General features: G+C 42.5%; 1 protein-coding gene across 1 annotated transcript in view; it reads left to right on the top strand.

Moving 5' to 3' along the window:
• The window catches only part of MTHFD2 (methylenetetrahydrofolate dehydrogenase (NADP+ dependent) 2, methenyltetrahydrofolate cyclohydrolase), a 34,090-nt gene extending 10,573 nt beyond the window's left edge, over positions 1-23,517 (top strand). Inside the window, exons 2-8 of the mRNA XM_086943574.1 lie at positions 4,016-4,200; positions 7,130-7,252; positions 11,849-12,001; positions 12,681-12,788; positions 12,869-12,961; positions 14,223-14,348; positions 23,048-23,517. Coding sequence (XP_086799700.1) covers positions 4,016-4,200; positions 7,130-7,252; positions 11,849-12,001; positions 12,681-12,788; positions 12,869-12,961; positions 14,223-14,348; positions 23,048-23,187 — 928 coding nt within the window. The 3' untranslated portion in view covers positions 23,188-23,517. The remainder of the gene's footprint in view (positions 1-4,015; positions 4,201-7,129; positions 7,253-11,848; positions 12,002-12,680; positions 12,789-12,868; positions 12,962-14,222; positions 14,349-23,047) is intronic.
• The last annotated feature ends 334 nt before the right edge of the window (positions 23,518-23,851 follow it).

Genomic DNA, 23,851 nt, shown 5'->3' with positions numbered 1-23,851 from the left:
TGATGTGTGGGGGCCTCAAATTCAGATAACTATCAGGATGACAGCGCGCGTCTCACAGGGCGAAATTAATCAAATGGCTATAACTTAATCAAAGGCGTGACCTTTTGCATTTTCAATGCTTGTTAGCATTGGTACTGTGTTCTACTTTCAGTGAGTATTCTTGAGGGAACCATCACAAGCTTTTTACAAGCTTCCCGGTTAATGTGCTTAGAGCTTAAGACTCTTAAGGGCAGTTGTCTCTGGCAGCCAGATTCCTGAACCTCTCATGGTGAGCATTCAGTCTTCGAGGCGCATGGACATAAAGAGTAGACTTCTTGTACCACAGTTCCTTTATTGTCTTTAAGAGGGTGATGCACACAGCAAGTCATCATTTATTGCTGTCAGTGTACTGAAGCAGTTTGGCGTGCTCTTGTAAAATATAAATATATGCTCATTTCATTAGGTAAGGTTTTTGGTGAAAACGTGTTTTGCCGAGTTAAGAACTGAATTCTGTAGAAGTGAGGGTTTTTGAAGCTATGTCTGCATGCTTCAGGTCAAAAAGGGACCCCGGGAGTTGTTTACATGTTCAGGTTTTGTTTACCTTTAGGAAGGATGCCGATTAAATAAAAGGCAGCGTCCAGCTCAGCATTATGCTTCAGTGCTCTCATTAAGTAAATGCACTGTCATGCTTACATGAATAAACTGGGCGGGAGTTACACAAGGCCTCCCAGTGGATGAAATCCAGAATTAATTGGGGTGTCCAGTCAACTGGGGAAACTGATTCACAATTGTTACATGCCTAATATGCATTGAGCTTTCAGCCGATTGTTTTTTGTGCAGTAGACCCAGGTAAAACTAGTGTTTGGACACCAGTCCTACTGACAATACCAGAGGAATGCACGTTCAAGTTTTTGTATTTGCCACATTCGTTGTGCTCCTATTTTGACCCAGAGAGCAATGCCTAATTTGATACGTCACTGCAAGGTGATGCCACCTACGGTGCTGCAGATTTGGTATTAAACAGCAGACCATTAATAGAAAAGGTGACCTCGTGTGGAGAGATTAAATCTCACTGCATGAACGTGTAGGCATGTGACAAAAGGACCTTCTCTAGAGGAGTGGACGTGTGAACTTTCTTTCAGACAAGACCAAGACAACAGCAGGGAACATGCATGTTTTTTGGGGAGTTTGCATGGTCTGGTGAAAAGGTGGTCCATCAGCCGATAGGCCTGTGGCTGAGGCCAGCTGGTGGACCAGCTTTTTAATCGACCAGGCAGCCCAAACTGGCTACGCTGTCTCTCTCGGGTGCTCAACCTGAAAGGCTCTTGCAGCCTTATGACCTTGAAAGCCTGTGTCTGCTTAACAAGTAAAGGCACTTACCCCCATCAGTGAACACCACGTGGACCCTATTTCCACCACTTTCAACAATATCGGAGTCAATGAGCCCACACCGGTCTCCTTTAAAGCCCACGCCCTCATCATGTGTAGCATCCCTGTCTCAGTGCAGCTCACATGTATCGCTGCCAGACCAGCCTGCTGGAACAGTAACACTGAGAAGGACTAGAACTCTGCTCTCAACACCCACTGACTTGAACGCAGCAACTGCCCCGACTAAAAAAAAAACAGCAGTCCAGTATTTCAACAATTGAATCACTTCCGCTAACTCTCTGGCCTCCCTCAAACACATCAATCCAGCTAGGTGTAACCCCAGGCTAATTGGTACATGGAGGACCTAGGACTGATGAAATACCTCTGTAAACAACTGTAGCGCAAATGGAGAAAAAGCTAGGACTAGGCACAGCAGAACATGTTTCAATCTGCCCTGAAACCCTACCACCAAATGATTCGGACCACCAACTTGCTGCTCTTGCGAACCAGTACATCTTGTGTATAACCGCACTACCGGTGCACCTCTCTTAACCTGTAGGTACACTGCACTTACAGGTCCATCAGTGCACCTCAGTCTTATTCATATGTTTACCAATGCTATTCAGTCTTCAACACACAGCTCTGCTCTTGTTTGAGTACGAGTCATGGAAACCTGTTTGTGCAGGAAACACAGGAAAATGAGGGTCAGCAGTATCCTCAAGGAACTCAATTTGAGCAGCTGCCTTGAGGACTTGAACTGAGCATTGGCCTTGCTGGCGACCAGAGACTGGGTAAGGAGCCCATGGGATTTGTGAGCGAGCTGGAGCTTCGAAGTTCTGCTTGTAAGTGGGAGCCGCAGGCTTTAGCGTGATCAGAGCTCCAGTGGAGTTGAGCACTTACAGAAGGCTCAGAACCACATGGTTAACATAGTTCTTAGTGACCTGGGGATGAGCGGGAGCATCGATCTTCGAGTCCGCGTGAGCAAGATGTACATGGCCTACAGTTGGACTGAGGACCCGAGGAGGAGAAGGGATTTAAAGGGTACCCCATAGAACAGTAACATGGGAATCACACATCAAATGGGAGATTCAGAGATTGGAGGCTGAGCATGGCCTAAAGGACATAAGGTTGAAAAAGATTCAGGGGCCTCGGGGAGGGAACAAGGTTTATAAACTAATCTACGTGTTAGGAAACCAGTCCATGAGCTGCAGTGAATGTGTTTCCCATCTTGACCATGATTACTGGCCCTACAAGCTTTAAAATACTTTTATTTGCACAGATATTTGCCAGCAATAGCTAAATGGTGCTAACCAATCCATGCTTGGTGAAAAGATGCGATATGCAAAAGTGATCAACTTTCTAGTTATCCAGGCCTAATTGGGGTCCCAATCTAATCCTGGAGGGTTATAGCTTGAAATCACATGCCACATGTTGGCCTCTCAGGGCATCAAAGACCAATAGATATGTAAAACAGGTGTCCTTTAGTTTGAGTGGCAACGTGACATTTGAAACGTCCTCTAAATTTAGGCCTTCTCTGCTTGTCTCAGCTGTTTTGCCTTCCTTGAATGAACTGAAACGGAAGGGTGTTTAAGAGCAAATTTAGTCCGTGGTGTGAGTGTTAAGATACAGTAGTCTCCTGGTTGTGAACTGTAACTTTAATATTCTGTTTGAATTAGCACGCACTTTTTTTTGCCTGGTGGACGTTGGGGAATTAGAGCACCTTTGGTACACTGCAGGAAATTATTTTTTTTTATTAACATAAAGAATGCACAAACATTATTTTGATGACACTATTCTGAACAAATTGTCTAGTGGTAGTCATTGGTGTTAGCTGTTCAAAAGCACCTTGGCTGCGCATATTTCCTATATCAAAGGTTTTCAGGGCCATTGTCTTGATGTGGTTTATTTCTTCCAAGGCATCTCTAAAGCAATCTGCTTTTAGATTTAATTGATGGGCACACTCTAACACGTTGGACCTTGGTTAGACGGTACACAAGGACTCTCTTCCCTGTTGGTAAAATAGCTTCACACCACATCCTTTTGTTCCTGTACGTGTGTGGCAAGTTACATTTGTAGACGTTTCACCCACATTTAACATTTTGACCTTCTGCCTGGCCTCAGCAGCGTGTTTTAGGAAGGCCTTCACGTTTTTTTAAATATTTGTTCTTTGTTCCTAAACTTTTGTTTAGTTGGCCTACTTAAGTTGTCTATCTAGATACTAGCAGGCGTTGTACTGAAAGAACACTATTGTGAGAGGCTACTTGTATTCTCCACATCCTGGAAATCTGGAGCATCTCACAGTAGTTTCATTTGTCAAATAAAAGCGCATAGTTGATTTTATGAATTTCTTCTGTAATGTCATTGTGTTAAAGTTGAGTGGAGTAAATTTGGACTGTACAATAACGAAGTGCGCTTTTTTTTGTCTTGCTTTGTTTTTTGGCTATTTTTAGTACTTTTAATTGCGTTCATCCCTTCAGTATTGTTTTTTGATGCATTTGTTAAAGGCTTCAGGGCATATTCCTGTTCTGATATTTGGTTGTTTTCATTTATGATTGACATATTTGCTGTCAAATAACTTTTGCCATTTTTGGCCTTATATTTCTTTGTATTAATGCTTTATTGACATAACGGCGATATAACTTGTTAATCTGTATTTCTGTTTTTGCAGAAATGAAGCAGTTATCATTTCTGGACGAAAAATGGCGCGGCAGATCAGACTTGAAGCACGACATGACGTAGAACAATGGGTTGGGGCTGGCAATAAGCGGCCTCACCTGAGTGTTCTACTGGTTGGAGACAATCCTGCAAGTCACTCCTACGTACTCAACAAGACCAAAGCAGCTGCTGATGTTGGTATGTGCATAGAAGGCGGCAACTGCAGATCAGCCAAATAGACAGTGAGCTGCAGTATTTGAACATCCAGGATATAATGGCTAGATCATTAATCGCAGCTTAAACAAATATTTTGAATGTTATTTGTTTAAAACATTAGTTTGAATCTCATTTGTCAAGGTGACACCTCATGAACTATTTGCATCTAGTCTTTATGCTGCTACATTCTTATTGATTCGACCTAAAACCCACAAAGATACCAACCTTGATTTTTTTTTTTCTGACATTTTTTGTGCGCATGAAATCAGTAAACATATTTTTCTATCATTGCCTATCTGTTATGCAACCATGCGTATTTTATGCAAACCCTTCCCTTATGTTAAACACGAAAACAAGTGCGAGTCACTGGAGCCAAATACCGAATAGAAGCTATGTTTCTGTATCATATTTGTTTCAATTTGATTTCTACTAAATCAGTTAATCTGTTCAAGTTGCTTATCTTCTTGACAATAGTAAATTGACATGGCAAATCTAAAGATCTGCTTTTATCAAATTCACAATTTGCAGCTATAATGGTTTTTTGCTCTCCACTAAATATCATATGTGTTTTTCAACAGTTTGGTATAACTGCAGTTCAGAGCTATACCAGAATTGCCACTGGAGGCTTTCTCGACTGTATTATGAAGCACAATTCTATTGCATGGGGATCAGGATAAACCCAAGTTTGCTTTCTGTAGGCTAGTGTGATATCGTTTTGAACAGTTGCAAACGTCATTGTATGTGTAAAGCGATTGTTGCATTCTCAATCATGGTTCCTTGGGGTTCATATGCACTGAATTTCTTACTGTGACACATATTCAAACATGTCTTCTAATATAATGTTAATGTGCCACTTTGGAAGCAAGTGTTCTATAAAATACATTTGGCTGGGTCCAAACCAGGGTGGCCTAGTGAGCAAAAGAACAATAAATTCAACCGAGATCTCTTGACTGGGGAGTGAGTGTTTGAAAAGTTTTAGCACTTCCTCCTTCATTTTGTTGTTTGCTATGTTTGCCCCAAGTGTTAGGGTATGCCCAGATGTGAGTCCTCTGCTTACTGTGCAACTCGCTAACCTCACTGATGAGGGGGGATACCTCAAAACCGGTCCCAGGATGCTTGTTTCTGGTCCAGGGAGGACATGGCTTGTCAGGCGGGGCTTTTCCCATGGGAGCAGAATCAAAACTGATTTGCATGTGGCTGGGTCCAAACTGGGGGTGGCATAGTGAGCAAAAAGAACAATGGATTCAACCCAGATCTCTGAATGGGTGAAGGGGGTGAGAGTTTGAAAAGTTTCAGCGCTACACCCATCATCTTGTTGTGTTTGTCATAAAAGGCAGGCAGCTTGTATTGTGTTATAGTGATTGGGGACCCCTGACCCCCCCCCAACAGCGAGTGGTGCTCTTATGTCAATGCGAGATTATCATTTTCTTTTTACAAAATGTGGAGAATATTTCACTTTTCCTAAAGTATTCCAGTAAAAAAAGTAAATCAGCCTGCTGGAATATTTCTGCTGAAAGATTAATTTATCCCTAAATAATCCAAGACTGGAGTTAGAATAGGAGATTGGCCATCTCAATGTCCACAAAACGCTTTCTGCCCTGAAAACATAAACGAAGGCAAGAAACTCAATTGTGTCTGCATTTCAGGCCGGTGTTATTCGGAATTTTGACCGATTTTCAAACAATTGTTCCATAGGACCTTGAAGAATAAAATGCTATGCAAGGTGTCTTCTACACCCTCTTCCTGGACCCCGTTCTTGCTGCAGGACGCAATTTTACAATATGAACCAGAGGTTTGCCCGACTGCTCTTCGCCAACAATAGACCGTGCTGGGGCCATATCTTACTATTGAATTTTCATAAAGCATAAGTTGACTGCCGTCAAGCACTTTAAGACTGGCCACGCTAGAGGCTTTGATGTTCAGTTTTTCCATTTTATCATGTCACTTTAGAGAATTTTTCTGAGGATTTGAGGTCAATGGGTTCAGTGTGGCGACTGAAGCCTCTTGACCTAGATCAACCTCTGGGTGCACACTTCTCACAACATGCCACTCCTGCTGGTGGGGTATTCGTTCTCTGTTCGCAGTCAACCTTTAGATGCCCATAAGGATTTACTGTAGAAGGCAGCTTCATTCCAAGCAGGCACAAATAAGGCATTCCTTAAGGAACGATGCACATTGAGTTTTTAAGGGAACCTTTTAAACTGTCTTCGTTGAACTAGAACAGATGTTTTCATTCAAATCATCCATTCCTTATAGGACTTCACTAGTAGCTTGAACAAAAATGAATATAACAAGTATTACTGCTTTAAGAATCGCATCCTTTCACTACCTAGTCTGAAGCTGTATGTGATTTTTGAAACATTACACCCTATAAAACAGTGCATTCATTTTATTTGTAGGGGATAATAAGACTTTTAAAGTGGCTATCATGTTTTTTTCCTAGTATTTTCAGAGGGCGTGCCACGGTGTTGCAGTGTCTAATTCTGCAGTATTTCCATGTGTTAATGCGTCAGTGGTCCCCATAAAGGAGGTGTGACTTGAGACCTAATACCAACTTTATTCAATGCATCCTCCATCACCCAGGTTTTCTCCCTTAATCAATCTAGTTGAATAACACTTTGTAACGCTTTAGGACCATGATTCTCAATTATGCCAATGCTACGAAGTGGCTGTAAGAAGATGTGTACAACAATGAAAAATACTTTTGTTGCTCATTAAAAATGACAATATTTTCACTTGTGAATGTTATCTGAAGTAGATATGGTAATGTTGCTGGTTTGGGTTTACTGCATTTCCTTTTCTATGGATTTCCTGGGCGTTGGGCTTTCAAGAACCTTAGTTCTATATCGTACAAGAATGCACATTTGTGGAAATGGTGAACCTTAAACTTGCATTATTTTTCACCACGTAGGAATCAGCAGTGAAACCATATTAAAACCTGCCTCTATCACAGAAGAGGAACTGTTGGAATTAATAAATGAGTTGAACAACGACAGCAAAGTAGATGGTCTACTGGTGCAACTTCCACTTCCAGGTAGGAATGTTTACAAGATCTTTGTGTTCTGTCGAAAAAGTCATTGTGAAGCATTTAGCATCTAAGTCCTCATTTTATTTTAATCTTTCCTTCTAGGAAGGTATGCAGAGTCCCTTGTTAATGATTTCTGACATTTCTAGTATTATCTTTTGTTAGAACAATCCCTTGTCTTTCAAACTTTGGTTTTGTGTGAGAATTTTTCAATTTGTGCAAACTGTATTTGCTAGTTCATCCCTCCCAAGTATGGGGTAGTTTATGAATCAATAGTGCCAATAACTAGGCACCTCTCTCCTCCAGCCACCATATTGATCAATGTGGTTGAATACAGATTGTCCGCTTGGATTTTTGTACTCCTGTTTCATAGGTTGAGCGGCTGTAACTTATTCTGCTTTAAAGGAATTTGGAGGCAAAAAATAACCTTTTGCCACTTGTTGCTTGTAGAAGCACACCCTCACTAGGGAGGATATCTTGGTACTTTGAGACATGGTAGGCATTAATGTGTGATATAGATGGTACTTGGCTAGTATGTAAATAGTGAGTGTCGATGCTTTCCAGAATTTTGGTGCTGCCATCTTACTGTGAGGAAGAATCCCAGAGGCAGCGGCGTAGACACTAACCTAAGTGACCGCCAACTGTCACTTTTAATTTAGCACAGAAGGTCCGATGATCCAGAAAGCTTTGTCGGCCAGGCATAATGATTTGCATTGTTTGTTTTCAGGCAAGGAAATGTAGTAATTATGTAGTTCGGGCATGAATGCTTTTGTGGTCAGTTTACATAAACCATGGAAAGTCAGTCAGTCAGTCAAACTTTATTCGGATAATACATTATCCATAAAAGTACACACATAATTACATACATGGTAAAGAAAAAAGAAAAATCACGTTAACATGAGGTAGTATTGCTGAACATTTCCTTATTAAAAACGGTAACCACAAAAGAGCACAAGGTATCATTAACACATATTTCATGCGACAAATAAAGCAGGATCTTGCTAGGTCATTTAGCAGCATTATTTAAGGTGCTGGTTTTATAAAGTGCATAGTGCATAAATACTGGTTGGTAGACCATCTTAATAAAGCGCAAAGTACAATGTCAACCGGTGATTATTACAAATAAAAACATCTTTGGATACCAATAAACATTTTGGCCCAATAGGCTATAGTTCTCCTAAGTATTTTGTTTCTTATATTTACAAATACCAACGTAGGTTAAAATATGATTGTTCAAAGTGCAAGGTGCAAATCGGCCTTTTCCAAGAACATATTAATCACTTTGGTCTGGTTGAATTAATGCAAATTCATAAAGGAACGGGATCTAGTAGCTATTTTTAGTAAAAGCATAACAGTCATAAAAACATACTTTACAATAACACGGAAGATCTAAAAGTTAAAAAATATATGCCCAACTTTTGGGTGCGATTTCCTTTTAGTTTACGTACATTTTACAGGATTAGCATTAGAGACAATACCAATACAACTAGTTGTCTCTTAATTAAAGCGATTAATAACAGGTAAAATAAAAAACTTTCCATATGTAAATCAAAGATAGCTGTTATACAGTGTTTCAAATCGATTGGAAGTGGGGATATTACAGCCACTCAATGCGCAGACACTTCTGCCCAGCGGATGGTTACACTTTGCATTTGGTCTTAATGGTCCTAATGGGCAGAGGTATGACATACTGGGGTAAAAATCAGGTAGATCCCAGGTAGATATAGGGCCATCTCCTTTTTGGGGCTGCCAAGTTTGAAGATATGGGACAACGTGTTCGTTCCTAAATTTTACTAGTACTAGGTCGCCGGCAATATCTTTTGGGAGGGATCCTAGCCAGCCCACCCTTCTGACACTCAGTATTCTTCCGTCCATGTTAGAGGGGAGGGGTCTATTATTTGTTAGCCAGAATGTAAACCTTCTTTATTAGGTCCTGATGTCTTTTGACTTTTCCGCTTGTGAGTGCTGGCACTACCGAGAGAACGCACACAAACGGAGCGGCCTCCGGTGGCAGGTGTATGTGATTGAGAGTTCTTGGCGTGTTGCTATGGTTAGCAACTGTCCCCTTATGGAATGTGGGTTCTTTACTCAACCCTACTCTGGCGGCGGTACACTGTGCTAATGTAGAGTTGGTGGGTACTCTGGGAATGTTTGGAGCTGGCGTGGGTGAGGCTACTGATTGGATTTGGACATTATTACTTTGTGCAGTTGATTTGGGCACTTCTATGGCAGCCCGAGACTGCACTTGATTATGTTTTGCGATGTTTTTTTAGAGTATCAAATTGGCCTTGATCGTTTTAGGGAGACCGTAAGTGGGCAATAATATGATTTACAGGTCTCTTTACCTCCTCTTGTTGAGATGCCAAGGGGGGTGGTCCGTCCCATCCTCCTCGTGCCTCTGAGGGCCCGCACTTTGCCCGGGCTTAGCCCGGCGCCGCCCGCGCGTCCGCCCCTCCGAGGGAGCCTCCGTTCTTTTAATCGCCTCCGGTCGCGCTGCAGCTGGGGTGGGCGGCGCTTACCGCTAAGGCTGCTGGGAGCTGTAGTTTCTCCCCTCGAAGCCGTGCGCGGTCACAGGCAGCGGCTGCAGAGGAAACAGGCAGCGTCTGGGGCCCAGAGGAAATGCTGGTGGCAAGGAAAGGTGAGTCCGCTCTGGCCCTTGCCAGAAAATGCTGTCCCCGCTCCTCCGAGGGAGCCTCCGTTCTTTTAATCGCCTCCGGTCGCGCTGCAGCTGGGGTGGGCGGCGCTGACCGCGAAGCCTGCTGGGAGCTGCAGTTTCTCCCCTCGAAGCCGTGCGCGGTCACAGGCAGCGGCTGCAGGGGAAACAGGCAGCGTCAGGGGCCCAGAGGAAATGCTGGCGGCAAGGAAAGGTGAGTCCGCTCTGGCCCTTGCCAGAAAATGCTGTCCCCCCTCAGTCGCGATATCTTGTTATTATATTAATAAGCCTCCCACAAATGTCACGGCCCCATCAGAACCTTTTCTCGCGGACCCTCTCTCCTCACACTGCCTCTCCAAAAACGTTATTTTGAAGGTTTTAGTCTCTGGGGGCTTTATTATCCAAGTAAAACAGACACCGCCGCTGCAGAAGAAGACCCCCTCACTTCTCTTCTACCGGACCGACGCCGACTAAATCCAGTAGATGTCAGTCTCTTTTCAAATTGCCCTCAATTACTGCAGTTCGAGCAGAACAGAAACGAGCATCATTCGTGGGGCGTTCATGCATCAAACTGCGGCCATGACCTCTCTCCCCTCCCCGCAAAACTCCTGGAAGAGCGTGGGACTTCGAGACATCCGAGCGCTGCAGAATCGTGAGCAAGCCTCAATCAAAAAAAAAGGAATCCTTCGCCGAACAGGGAGGGAGCATTCTGTTTAGTGTAATCACACAGACCCGCTCAGTAGTCCTACAAGAGATTGCCTCCTTGATCGCTCAGAAGTTCTGCTCTTCTGGAAGAATAGATGGCACTGATGGGGGGTATTGAACTGGGGAAATCTTATTTCCTTCTACCTATTAGTTTGGGCGATGCAATTATGGCACTTCCATGTAACAATCTATTGCTAATGTTAAAACCACATAAATTGTGGAGAACTGTGGAACTTCATCTGTCACTGTCCATTAGAACCAGCTTTGCCAGAACTGATGTATAGCAGAAGATAAAGCAGTCATGAGTATCCAAAGGAAGAACCGTATTCCGGCCGCCTATTTGTGCACCTGAGAATTGTGGAGAAAACCCGTCAGCTTCAAGGAAGCGGTTGATTCTATGGCAAGACAAGTTGGAGAATAAATGGTGAAGCAGGCATAGACTGTTGCTTGCTAAACCCACGGCCAGATAGGAAAGTAGTTCAAAGTCCTAGAAAAGCAGCTACACAAGGATGTTATCCACATAAACTACCAACCTCCGGAACACTAATGAACAAAATGGTAATTAAAACAAAATAGTTGGTAATGACAGCAGACATAGGAGGGAGTGGAAGGTCAGTTGGGAGGGCTATTGGCTGAGAGCAGCAAGAAAAGGATAGGGTGTTGCCTGGTGCTCTTATTCTTTAACCAAACAAGTTGTCTAGCAAGGTCTATTTTTGCATGCTGCCTAGAAGTGTGGAATTAGAAAGGTATAGACTTAATTTTTTTTATTTTTTTATTTTAAACACCATAGGAGTCTCCTGTTTTGACTCTTCTTTGGGCTGTACTGAATGGATGGATGCGAGTAGTAGATAGAACTATGGTTACCTTCCTATATGGAATAAATGACTGTGGAATTAGTCACTCTAATAACTGAAAAAGTCATGGCACCTTGTGCATGCAGTTTCACTCTGCCATTTTCTGGAATATAGAATTTAATTCTACAAACGGAGAAATTGAAAATAGATGGACTTTAGATGTTGGATGATTTGGGGCAGTTTGAGAAGCCTTTGGCCCTACAGGCGGTTGTATTGTCCACCTTTCGTTGGACCCTGGTTCTTTTTGAATGGGTTGTTGTATTTTCTTGGCTCATACAGTGATGGCCGTCCCCCTTCCTCCTATCTTAGCCCACCATGATTTGTTTGCCACTGCCAACGGTTTGCATGGAAATACATTGCAAGTCACACATGTTGTATCCCTTCTCTTTTTAGACCATATTGATGAAAGAAAGATCTGCAATGCAGTGACACCCTCTAAAGATGTCGATGGCTTCCACGTAGTAAACGTGGGTCGGATGTGCTTGGACCAATATTCTATGCTACCAGCAACACCTTGGGGTGTGTGGGAAATAATCAAAAGAACAGGTAAAGTATATTAAAAATCTCGTTATGCAATAGATTTTTCAAAGTAAATCTAAGAGCTAGTTGAGAAACAAACAAGTTTTGTAATTGAATTATTGCCTCCATGTAATGAACAGTACAGGCTTCCTTTCTTTTTACAATTATAAATCGGTTACATTCTCTTATGACAGCGTTTTTTGGTGAAACAAATAAATGCTTATGGTCTGTCATGCTGTGCCATTACTCGGTGCACGTTCTCATAATGCTTCTGCAAACTGCTGAACTCCCAGGGGTAATACAGCATTTTTTGTTTGACCATTCCAACTCTTCAGACTTCCAGTTACCTCCGAGTTTGACCTCCATTTTCCAATGCCTGACCACAAAAGCTCCTTTTGCTAATGTGCTAACATTCAAGTCCCTAAGTAGACAGAGGTGTTTTTTTTCTACTAAGATATTCCCCCTCCCATCTCTGACTTGCTTGTTGATTACACTTCACCCACTTTCTCCTATTTGTGAACATCTGATTATTTTGTTCCTATATGTATTTCTTTATTTTCAAATATTGTTATAGAATAATTTTCTTGCTCAGACATTTTCTAGTTATTTGCTTTGGATTCTGTGTAAGTACTGTAAGACAAATTGCCCCATTTCAGCTGCTGACCCCTTCAGCTAAAGTCTTTATGCAATTTTTTCCACATTTTAGGAATTCCCACCATGGGGAAAAATGTAGTTGTGGCCGGCAGATCCAAGAATGTTGGCATGCCCATTGCAATGTTGCTGCATACAGATGGCGGGCATGAACGTCCAGGAGGTTTGTAATATATGTATTGTTGATGAACAGCAGGTGCATCAATTTTTGGCATGCCACTTACAGTAGCTTTTATTTTGTAGGTGATGCAACAGTAACTATCTCACACCGCTATACTCCCAAAGAACAGCTCACACAACTCACGAAGAATGCGGACATTGTAGTAGCAGCGGCAGGTATAAGATTATTGCTTATGATGGCATCTCAATTAATTATGTAGTAATGGTAAATTGTGTAGAGAAATAATGTTTGAATATTAAATTTCCAATAAAGGATGTTTTCTAGAGTTTCTACTATATCAAAACTCTAAACAAAAGCAGCTTTCTTATGGTATTGCTATTTCATTAGACAGCAATGCCAGTTTCTGTTACATGGGCAGTGAAGCTCACATTACCCTTAACCTAATTGTTAACCTGAAATCTTTTCTTAGCTTGGAGGGACTGCTGACTCTCTGCACTTTCAGTGTTACCCTACAGTAGCAGTCGCCAACTCTGCATGTCTCCACCTCTGAGCGGCTGAATTGGCAGCCTTTCGCTCTTAACAGTTGCTGCTGGGCGCTGGGGTTGGCCCGTCTAACTGTTGTAGGAGAGCACTTGTTGATTCATCTGGGTCTGCTTTGCGCACTGTTCCTTAGCTGATTTACCTGCCTACTGTCTATGGACTTTCTTACTTTGAGCTTGCTGGTACATTTCTGTCTTTCCAGTTACTCAGGGCAAGGCTCACTGCATGTTAACACAGTAGGTCTTTAAGGTGTCTGAATCATCCAAAATAATTAAACCCTCATTTGGAGATTGGTAAATGTGGAACCAAATGCCCGGTTAAAAATTCTATGGTTCCCTTATCTCATTTGGAGACAGGAAACGTAATCTTGCTCTGAGGTCATAAATGTTCACCAGAGTCCATCTGCCACAGTGCAGCCAGTTTTAAAGCATCAGAAAGCTTGCTGCCACATTTGTGACAGGCCCTCCAATTCTCTTTTCCTATGCTCACTCTCTATGTAAACCATGGTGGTTTCAACCAGTTAGGCTATTGGGAACATTGAGTATCAACGGAAGAATCTGTTTTGTCTTAGACCATGCATTTCACACCGCTTCAGTATACCTGAACTCACTTAGCTTGTGCTGATTGATTTAGCCTCTAGATTATGACATCCTGGCATTGCTTTCTGTTTAAAGCATAAACTTTACTTCTATGACCATCTTCAAGTTTGATCATCAGTCCTGATCCTCAGTGTAGTGAGAGAATTGACTTGGAGTTTATTACTAGGACAAGTAGATTTTATTGTTTACATTTTCAACACCAGAGGTGTACACATTTTGTTGTTAATGTTTATTTGATGCCTTGTTCTTAGAAACTTGAATGTGATGTGGAGCTTCTTTGAAAATAAGCCACTTATAAAAATGCTTCTATGTTGTAACAATAATTTTCTTTGTAAAGGTATCCCAAATCTCATCACAGCTGAAATGATTAAGGAAGGCGCTGTCGTGATTGATGTTGGAATTAATCGTGTGCAGGATCCGATCACTGGAAAACCAAAGTTGGTTGGGGATGTAGACTTTGAAGGTAAATTTTGTCATGGGGGTATTTTGAGCACTTTAAAAAGCGGTTTTTCTTTTGCTGCCTAGAATTTGCCAGATACGCATTCAACAATGACGCTAGTAATTCTCATAGAATAATATTCCCCTGATTTGTGCAGTGCCCTGAAAAAGCAGCTAGAGTTCCTGAACAACTTTAATCTCAATATGATCATTTTTACAAGAGTGGAGCATATGCTGGATTCCAGGCTCAGCACGTTTGCCTGGATAAAGTTACCAGTGCCAGCAGTAAGTCCTCAGGGTCACTTACTGTTTCTTTCAGTTCTCCTGCAACCAGATTCTAGAAAGATTTTGTAACTTTTTAATTTAAGAGCTGTCCGAGAAGTACTGCATTTGACTACCACAATGATCTTTTTCTGGTCGTGTTTTTATACCTAACATTGTTTAGAACAAGCATGTTGCCACCCTCAAAAGACTGGTCTGCATGCCAGAGTGGATGACTGTGTCTGGGACTATGAAATGCTTTAAATTCCAAGCCATCTTTGACACTTGAACTAAGGATTCAGATTACATTGCTTTGGATCCTTGAAAATGTTGAAACGGTGGCTAACGCTAGTGTGCATGGGTAACTGGATCACCTTCATTATATAACTTGAAAGGGTGGCAAGAGCTTTTGCCAGACACAAAATTACTTTTTAATTCGGTTAAAACCTTTCGGACTGAAGGAAATAGATTCCCTATCAGGATATTCGTTTGGGCTGAGCACCCCTAATGAAACGGGGAGCAAAGTCAACAGAGTGTCTCGCTGCTGATGCCAACACGACTTCACTTGGTTACTGCTTATTTTTCTGTTGACAAGGTCAGGATGACTTTTGAAATGCTCAGTTTAATCATCACGGAGTGGTGTAAATGTGTAAATAGATGGTTTGGGGCTGTTGAGGAGCCAGCCAGCGTCCTACCTGTAGATTTTTAAAAGCAGAGCACTAATTTGTCCATCTTCAAGGGTTAAACACCAATGTTGTAAATTAGCAGGGCCAAAGAAATACTAATGCCTGTCAACTGCAGAGGCCATTGTAACTTCTAATAGTCTGGTTGCTCTCAAACCAGGTCTTCTGTCCATAATGATACCGTTTAGGGGAGATGCTGGTTTGGGTCTCAAGACTATATATGTCTGTACATTGACTGAAAGAGTGGCCATGAGAGGGAGAAGATTGATTAGTAAGTTTGTTGATTTTTTTTGAGGGGATAAAGAGGACATACTTTTAGCCCCTTCCATGCTTATGACGAGTGTTAGACCTGTCTGGCCTTTTGCGTAGCCCCTCCTATTCATTATTTATTTTGTCCCCTTTTTGCCCCTCATACCCCTTATATCTTTTTGGGTCCACTAGATTTTTATGGTGTTGGCCTGGGGGATAGATGTTCTTTTGCCCTCATGATTTTTCACCTCAGGCCTAGGTGCCTTTCATGACAGGAATTCACTTAGTTCAACAAAATGGTGGCTACTAACTGCCACAACTGTCAGTTCCCTAGAATGCCCCATAGGTTAATATTAGGCCTTCCAGAACCTTCTGGACCCTACTGGACCCTGTGTGGACAGGCTATATAAGGGCAGAGGTCAGGACGCCATTTTGTGCAGTACGGGGAGTTGGAGGAGAGAGGCAGTGGTGTGAGGAGGAGGACGCACTGGAAGCAGTTAGTTTGTCTGAGTGATAGACAACCACTTCAGGAAGACGTTCTCCCTCTGGCCCCTGACCAAACCCTCCCATCAGACTTCACTTTCTGTGGGAATCGGCCAGGCTGTGGCGATTGGCCCCTTGAGCCCTTTGACCCCCCTCCCCCATTGTCCTAGCTACTATCTGGGAACTTGCTCCCTTCATTTCCCCTCGTGGACTCAACCTACCGGCATTTCAGTAGAGCAAACCGGAGCGAGGTACGACGCCCTGCGCCTCTGAGAAGCCGCTGAAGCGAGGCGAGTGACGGCGAAGATATTGCGGGATTGGGCGCAGGAGTAAGTAAGCGCTGGACTCTGCGCAGGTCTCGCAGCGCGGCAGTGTGAGAGAGAGCCGGCGAAAGGGCGGACTCCGCGCAGGCTCAGTAGCGGTGACAGTGCAACTGAGCAAGTGAGGCGGCGCCTAGCGGGGACACCATTCACTGTTGGTTAGAGCTTACGTAAGATTTTACTTTACTGTAAGCCACCTCTTTCTCCAACCTGTTTGCCTGTTATTTCTTTCTTCCCCGTGTATTGTTTTTTCTCCTTGACTTGGTACATGCTTGTGCCCAGTTATTAATTTGTGGCTTGCTCCACTTCCTAAATCTGTATATATTCACTAATTCCTTGAAATAAGCACCTCCTTGTCTGGCTGGACACTGGATGCTAAAGACACACAGTTCTTATTCAAAGCCTGTGCTTAATATTTCTTCAAGTATTCTAAAGCTTAGGGCCTTTGTTAGCTTTAAAATTGATAATTACCCGAGGTCCTACGCTACCTTTACGGGTTCCCTGGTTTCATATATTAGTGCGCTTATTCGTGGCTGGCCTCAAATTGTATGCACTTAAATGAAAAAAAGGAAGGGAGGCCTCCTCTATAATTAAATAGGGGACAAGGAGTCTAATTTAGGAGGAACAAAAGAAGGTCCCACAACAAATCAACTCGAAAAGAACCCAAGTGTAGTTCACATATTCCTCTAAATACCAGGTCTCGCTTGAAGTTTGTACCATGTAAACATAAACAAATATTAAGAAAAATATAAAACAATGGAAAACACATTTTCTATGGTTTATATTTTTCTTAATATTTGTTTGTTTACATGGTACAAACTTCAAGCGAGACCTGGTATTTAGAGGAATATGTGAACTACACTTGGGTTCTTTTCGAGTTGATTTGTTGTGGGACCTTCTTTTGTGGCCTCAAATTGTACCTAGGTCCCAGTCTACCGCAACAATTAACTATAATTGGCAATTTGTGCTTATTGGTGCTAGTCCTACTTAAAACTCTAAAAGTTTGTCTCTTCGGTTACCCTTATTGTCTTTTTGCCATTTTGGAGTTTTGTTTGTTAAATCTTACTTTAGTTTTCTAATTCGGTTTTGCATTTTTATTGCTTTGCATTTTGACTGTATTACTGCCCTGGTTTCGAGATCCCTGGTTAACAAAGTAATCCGTGTAGGGATAGACTGGAACAGCTTCAGTGACCATAACCCGCTTGTCTTAACGCTCTTGTATAGGGCGGGTATTGGATCCAATGTCCATCGTTTAATTGAGGAGAGGGTCACCGATCAAGGCAGGAGACTGAAATGGTCCAAAATAGATGGGGTAAAGTTTTATAAAAACTTGAGCGATAAGGGTTTGTTGGCCATAAATGACTGTTTGGATCTGGAAGTCCAGGGACCAAGGTTACTAGAAGCGTTCAACCATATTGCTAACCTGATCGATGGACTACTAAGGTCCAGTGTGCCCACACGTAACCCGGTAAATCCCCGGTGGTTTGATAAAGATTGTTCTAAGGCACTGAGGGAACTGAAATGCTCTCTTAAGTCAAAACCACGGGATCCACATAAAATTAGGGCGTGCAGAGAAAAATATAAAAAAGAGACCAAAAGGAGGAAACTCACCCTGCAGGCAGAAGCATGGGCAGATCTGAGAGAGGCAGGGGAAAGAAAGGACCTAGCGGGGTTTTGGAGAATCATTAATAAACCGACCTTTCAAGAAAATGATTCTCCGGAGATAGGGGCTAACATCCTCCCGGAGCAGTGGGTTACCCACTTTAGGAGTTTGTATAATCATGAACCGGGCACCCATGTAGAGCCATCAGTAACCCCAAGTCAGGTTCCCCCGGTAGTATTTACTCTTAAGGAGATTACGGCAGGGATGGAGAGTCTAACTAAGAACAAAGCCCCGTGTCCGGATGGAATTCCCCCTGACCTGTTTCTTAGTAATATAGAATTATGGGCCCCCCTGATGACTAGGGTCTTAAACACTGCTATCACCTGCGGTCTCCATCCATCATGGTCTAAAGCGATCATTGTGCCAATCTTCAAAAAGGGCAACAAGGACGACCCTAAGTGCTATCGGCCTATTTCCCTGATTGACGTTTCGGCTAAACTTCTGGGAAGGGCAATTCTGAACAGACTGTCCGAGTGGACCAAAGAGAATAACATCTTCTCGGACACTCAATATGGGTTCAGGTCAGGGAGGTCCACTAGTGACCAAGCCTGAACCTATATATGCTGACTGCCAAATATACTCTGGCCAGTGATGAACCCATTTATATGTGATTCATGGACCTGGCAGCAGCATTCGATCACGTCAACAGAGGGAAGTTGTGGGACATGATGTCAGGCATGGGGATTGAGAGTGGTCTAATCACCATATTGAGAGAGCTGCATAGCGACACTACGGCCAAGGTTAGATTTAACAGGGAGGGTGGATTGTCTGACTCTTTCCCATGTAAAAGTGGAGTCAGACAAGATTGTATTCTTGCCCCTTTTTTGTTCTCCCTTTACATTAATAATCTGGAGCAGTTTCTTTTGGGTTTAAAGGCAGACTCCCCAAGGGTTGGGACGCGACATATACCTGTCCTGCTTTATGCAGACGACGCGGTCTTGCTTGCATGCACACCCCGAAGCCTACAAATCCTGATAGATGGGTTCGTTAAGTTCATGAGTAACCTGGACTTATCTGTCAACCTATACAAATCATATCTTGGAGTAACCTTTGATGGTGCTCTTCAATTTAACTCCTTGGTGGCAGAACGTTGTAGTAAACTGATTGCCTCTAATGGGGCAATAGCTGGATATGGCAGGAGGCTGGGCAGATGGAGTCCGGAACAGGTGATGAACCTGTACGGCTCCATAACATGCTCCAAAGTAAGCTACGGGGCAGAAGTTTGGGGCTTTGTGAACACCACTAGAATTGAACAGGAAGAAAACAGATACCTGAAATCTATCCTGAGGGCACCACCCAGTACTGCTGGATTCATAGCTCACATGGAGCTAGGGAGGCCATACCTGGACGATTTGTTAAAACTTAGGCCAATTGTGGCCTGGCTAAAAATCTGGGTAAACCCAGATGCGCACTTAAGCAGAGAAATTCTATTGTACTGCTTAGGTAGGACTCACTGCATGCGCATCCCCTGGCTTAAATATGTGAGAAACACCCTTGAGGATCTAGGGTTTGGAAACCTCTTCAGGAACCCCACAACCATCTCAGCACAGCACAAGAAACAAGTAGGGGAAATTTTCCTAGAGCGGAAAACCCAATGTCGAGCTGAGGCTGAAGGAGAGAAAAAGTCTGTGAGGGCTTATAATCTGGTGAAGAGTGTGGAGGGTATGGAGCCCTATCTGTATCTTGTGCATAATACACAGGATAGATTTCTTATGTGTCGTTATAGACTGAACTTACTTCCCTTTATGTTGGCTTCACCAGCAGGTTTCACCACATCAATTGAGCAAAAGGGTCCCTGCGGCTGCGACAACCGGTCTCCGCAGGATTCCCTTCATTTTATCTTGCTTTGTCCCTATTTTTCTATGCCCAGGCGCAGATTCCTAGTAAATATCTTAAAAAAAGCCCAACAGGAACACGCCAGGGACGCACTAGTCTTTTTGCAAAAGGTTCTGACCCGCTAACCTTGTGCTGTGTTATGAATTTTATTAAGGTTGCGGTCCGACTAAGGATGACGAGGGGAGAGGAATGAAAGACTTGGGACTCTCTATTTTAAATTCACGGCCCTGTATGTTGGTATTTTTATTGTATTATCTATGTACAAGGATCTCGATTAATATTTAATGCTTTTTTATCTATGTATATGTATGTGTGCTTTTATGGTGTTTTTAATCACTGAATAAAGATTCTTGAATTGAATTGAATTGACTGTATTACTGTTTTAGTACTGCATACATACTTTACACATTGCCCTAAGTTTAGCCTGTCTCCTCGATGCCATATCTCCCCAATGGTTGAGCTCAGATCATTATATATCAGTCTCTGATAACTGGTCCAGTATATTGATGTTTTATGGATTAGGTAAGGCTTGTGTTGATTGACACTTTAGGGTTCACCCTAACGAGGGTTGTAATCCATGTTCCTTCACATTCTTTTGTTTGCTCTGTCTGTGGCATTGTAAAGTCTCTGTGCACTTTAGCCAAAGTTGTGTGCCAAGAAACTAAGCAATCATGCAATACTACCTATGATTCCAGTTTAAGCCAAATAAGCTTATGCTCATGTGTTTTAGTAGCACTTGCTACACTAAGCATGTTTAGAAACTTGCATTGTGTGTTATACCTTCTCTGATGCATCTTTTCCCTGACTTTCATTCTGCATGAGTGGTAAAGCTGGAGGAGCTAGGAAATTCATAGGGAGGACTAAGCCAGATCTGATCCATTAGATAATCCCTCATGAAATTATACAGCAACTGGTATGCCAAACATATGACCAATACCGTTTCTAATTAAAAATTGGTTATTTCTCAAACAATTGCATTTGAATTGATTTGTAGTACAATGATAGCACTTCAAAATGAGGATGACAGACTTTGACACCATAAGAAATTACACCAAACTATGAAAATACACAGAGGCGATACAGCATCATACTGGAACGCCAAAAGCCATTTTTCAAACGGAAACATTACGCTAGAAACGTGAGATACTGAAATCACACTAGGTTCCTGGGACAATACTACTATGGGAAAAGAAACACCTGGGCACGGTGGATATGGCATAAAGCAGGCACATCAATATCAGACATTCATCTTGAGAAAATTGCTGTGAAAACCACTTACAACCTGGTACTATATGTACTTTATTTATGTTTTCACTTTTTTAATAGAAATTACTTTATTTTAAATTCTCACATTAAGGGTGGAATAGGTGGGCCAAGTACAACAGAAACCATCCCTATAGCACAACCGTCTGCTCGTAAGCATGAATAATGTCCAGAGCACAGACTTGTAGGGAAACCTCATTGCTGCTGTAGTCGTGTGGCCACCTCTGCTATCTCCAAAGCTAATGCAGCAACTTGGGACCTTCTGCAGCCCCAGTAGCACGGAAGAGGATTGCTAAACTGCTGCTCTCCTCTTCCATGTGATCTGCTCCGCCACTCGAGTTTCTTTGCCGCTGCTCCCCAGGCTATTACAAAGGCCAAATTACAAGTACTTTTTGCGCTGCTCGCGTTTCACAAGCAGCAGCTGCAAAAAGTATCTTGCATCACGTGTGAATTGTGCGCGCTTGACAATCACGACTACGTGCTCCGGGGAATTTATGGTGCGCAACTAGAGCCACATTTCGGGGGGGGGGGGGGGGGGGTGTTGGCTGAGAATATATTTCGGGGGGGGGGGGGCTGAAACATTAAGCAGTAGGTAGAGTGGCGCTGCAGGGGCTCTTAGAAGGGGTGAAACATCAACAAAGCCTCTTTAACATGTACACAGTCTTTTACAGACCTGTGAAGTGCTGGGATGCGGCTGTGTGTGTGCCCGGGAGCCGTCTGAGCCCGGGCTGCCACACACGGGGGGGGGGGGGGGGGTGAGGGGCTGAAGCCCGGTGAGTCCAATGGGTGTTGCACGCCTGGTGCGCAGGCAAGCTCACACTTTACTAGTAACGCTGGTAGTGATTATTCCTTGTGCTGGGTAGTCACCCGCCCCAAATCAAATTTCTTCCAGCTTCTACAAGGGGTTAAGAAACTTTGTTCTTGCATTTGAAAGAGCACAACCAATCCCACTGAGGTGGTTGAGAATGATTCAAGGGGAGTCCATAATGGTGTGATATCCATTTCTCGTGTTCACATGCTCTTTTGATCGAGAAGGCTGTATTACATTCTGCCTAGGTAATTATAGCCCCAGCGTCAGTAGTTCTTGGAATCACTCCGTGCAGTTCAATATTTTTCTATGTATTTATTTATATACTGCTGATTAATTGCTGTCTTTATTCATGGGGACTCCAGAATGCTCAAAATATTCCAGGAATAACCTTTATGTAATGCAGGAATATATCAGCAGTCCTGTTCTGAAGTGACACACAATCTATGCATTTGCGTAATCATAATATATAGCATCTGTGACCTAATTACTGGTAAACGCTGATCTTGCATAACCTTTATACATTTTTGTGAGCTGGAAAGTTACCAGGTACTTCGACATTTTAAGTTTAAAAAAAACGCTTTTCCAAACGGGATGCTGGAAAATGTGTTAAATTCTCCACAAACAGACCCTGCAATACGTCACATTTAAAAAACAAACCAAAAATAAACAAACTTTTTTTATTGAAGATTCTGTGGAGCCATAACAAGTGTGGGTTCACTTCGCCCTGATTGTATTATGATACCCTCACATTAGTCAGTTTTGAAAAACCCTTTGTGAAATTCACAGTAACAGACTAAAACATGAAGAACCTACACGAAGGGTAGGCATCAGTGGAATTAAAGAAAAGTGATGAGCTCTATTCAGTCGTTTACCTCCCTGGAGCTCTAAATATGTCTACTTCCTCTCGTGAACTTTTGGTCTGTGACTGTATTGGCATGTGCTATTTTAAGAATGTTTTGACTATTTATGGAGATTACAACAACACTTGACGAAGGTGTGTTGGTTGGTTTGTGTTTTAAAATATCAATGATGTTCCCATGAGCCTGTCTTCTCCAAGCAAGTTTCATCTTTTTTTGTCTATTAAATAGTGAAAGTAAGCAGAGGTGAAGTGTAGCTGTTAAAGCCCACTTATGATTTCAAATTATTCTTTTGTAGGTGTGAAGAAAAAAGCTGGTTATATCACTCCAGTTCCCGGCGGCGTTGGACCCATGACAGTGGCTATGCTAATGAAGAACACAGTTATTGCTGCTAAGAAAATGCTAAAACCAACAGAGTTGCATGCTGTGGCATTATAACAACTCTTGACTAAGACTGTGCGACATTCCAAATCCACTCCCAACAGGCCGATAGAAATGCAATATTTTTTTATTTATTGACATTTATTTAAGGATGAATATGGAAATACTTTTATTCCACTGGTGCTTCGACGTCATGGAAAACCCATTGGTTCTCTAATCACAGATGCAAAAGGGAAAGCAGCACTAAGCTGGTGTTGCCAGTTCAAAAGTTGAACGCTTTTCGCTGTTTGTAAGGGCTAAGGCTATTCATTCTGTGAAGCAAACAACTCTTAAGTGCCGTTACATGCTTTCCATTTGTAAATTGTGAATAAAGTACTACTTTGGTCACGCTTGACTTTTTTGTGTTAAATTAATAGTATTCTAGACATTGGGATCAGAAACCAAGCTTTCTGGCGTCCACCAGATGGCGCTGAGATCTTGTAAACATTATTGCTTGAAATCTTTTATTTCTACATTTGTTGCCTGCGATATGTGCAGGGTTCCCACCATAGTGCTTAGTGGAACCATCACTCAAATGATCCTCAGTAGTTAGAAGCAAATGCTAAAGTTTTGCCCCAATGTGCACTGGAAAGAAGCTTGCATGAGTGTGATCTATATGCATAGGGAAAAAAATGTAATGCATATGTCCATTATTGGGCTTCATTTCTCACAATGCCTAAGG

Source organism: Lissotriton vulgaris, chromosome 11 (genome assembly GCF_964263255.1).
Source record: "Lissotriton vulgaris chromosome 11, aLisVul1.2, whole genome shotgun sequence".
Taxonomy (NCBI): domain Eukaryota; kingdom Metazoa; phylum Chordata; class Amphibia; order Caudata; family Salamandridae; genus Lissotriton; species Lissotriton vulgaris.
The sequence above is the reverse complement of the archived record's forward strand: the minus strand, read 5'-3'. Positions and strand labels throughout refer to the sequence as shown.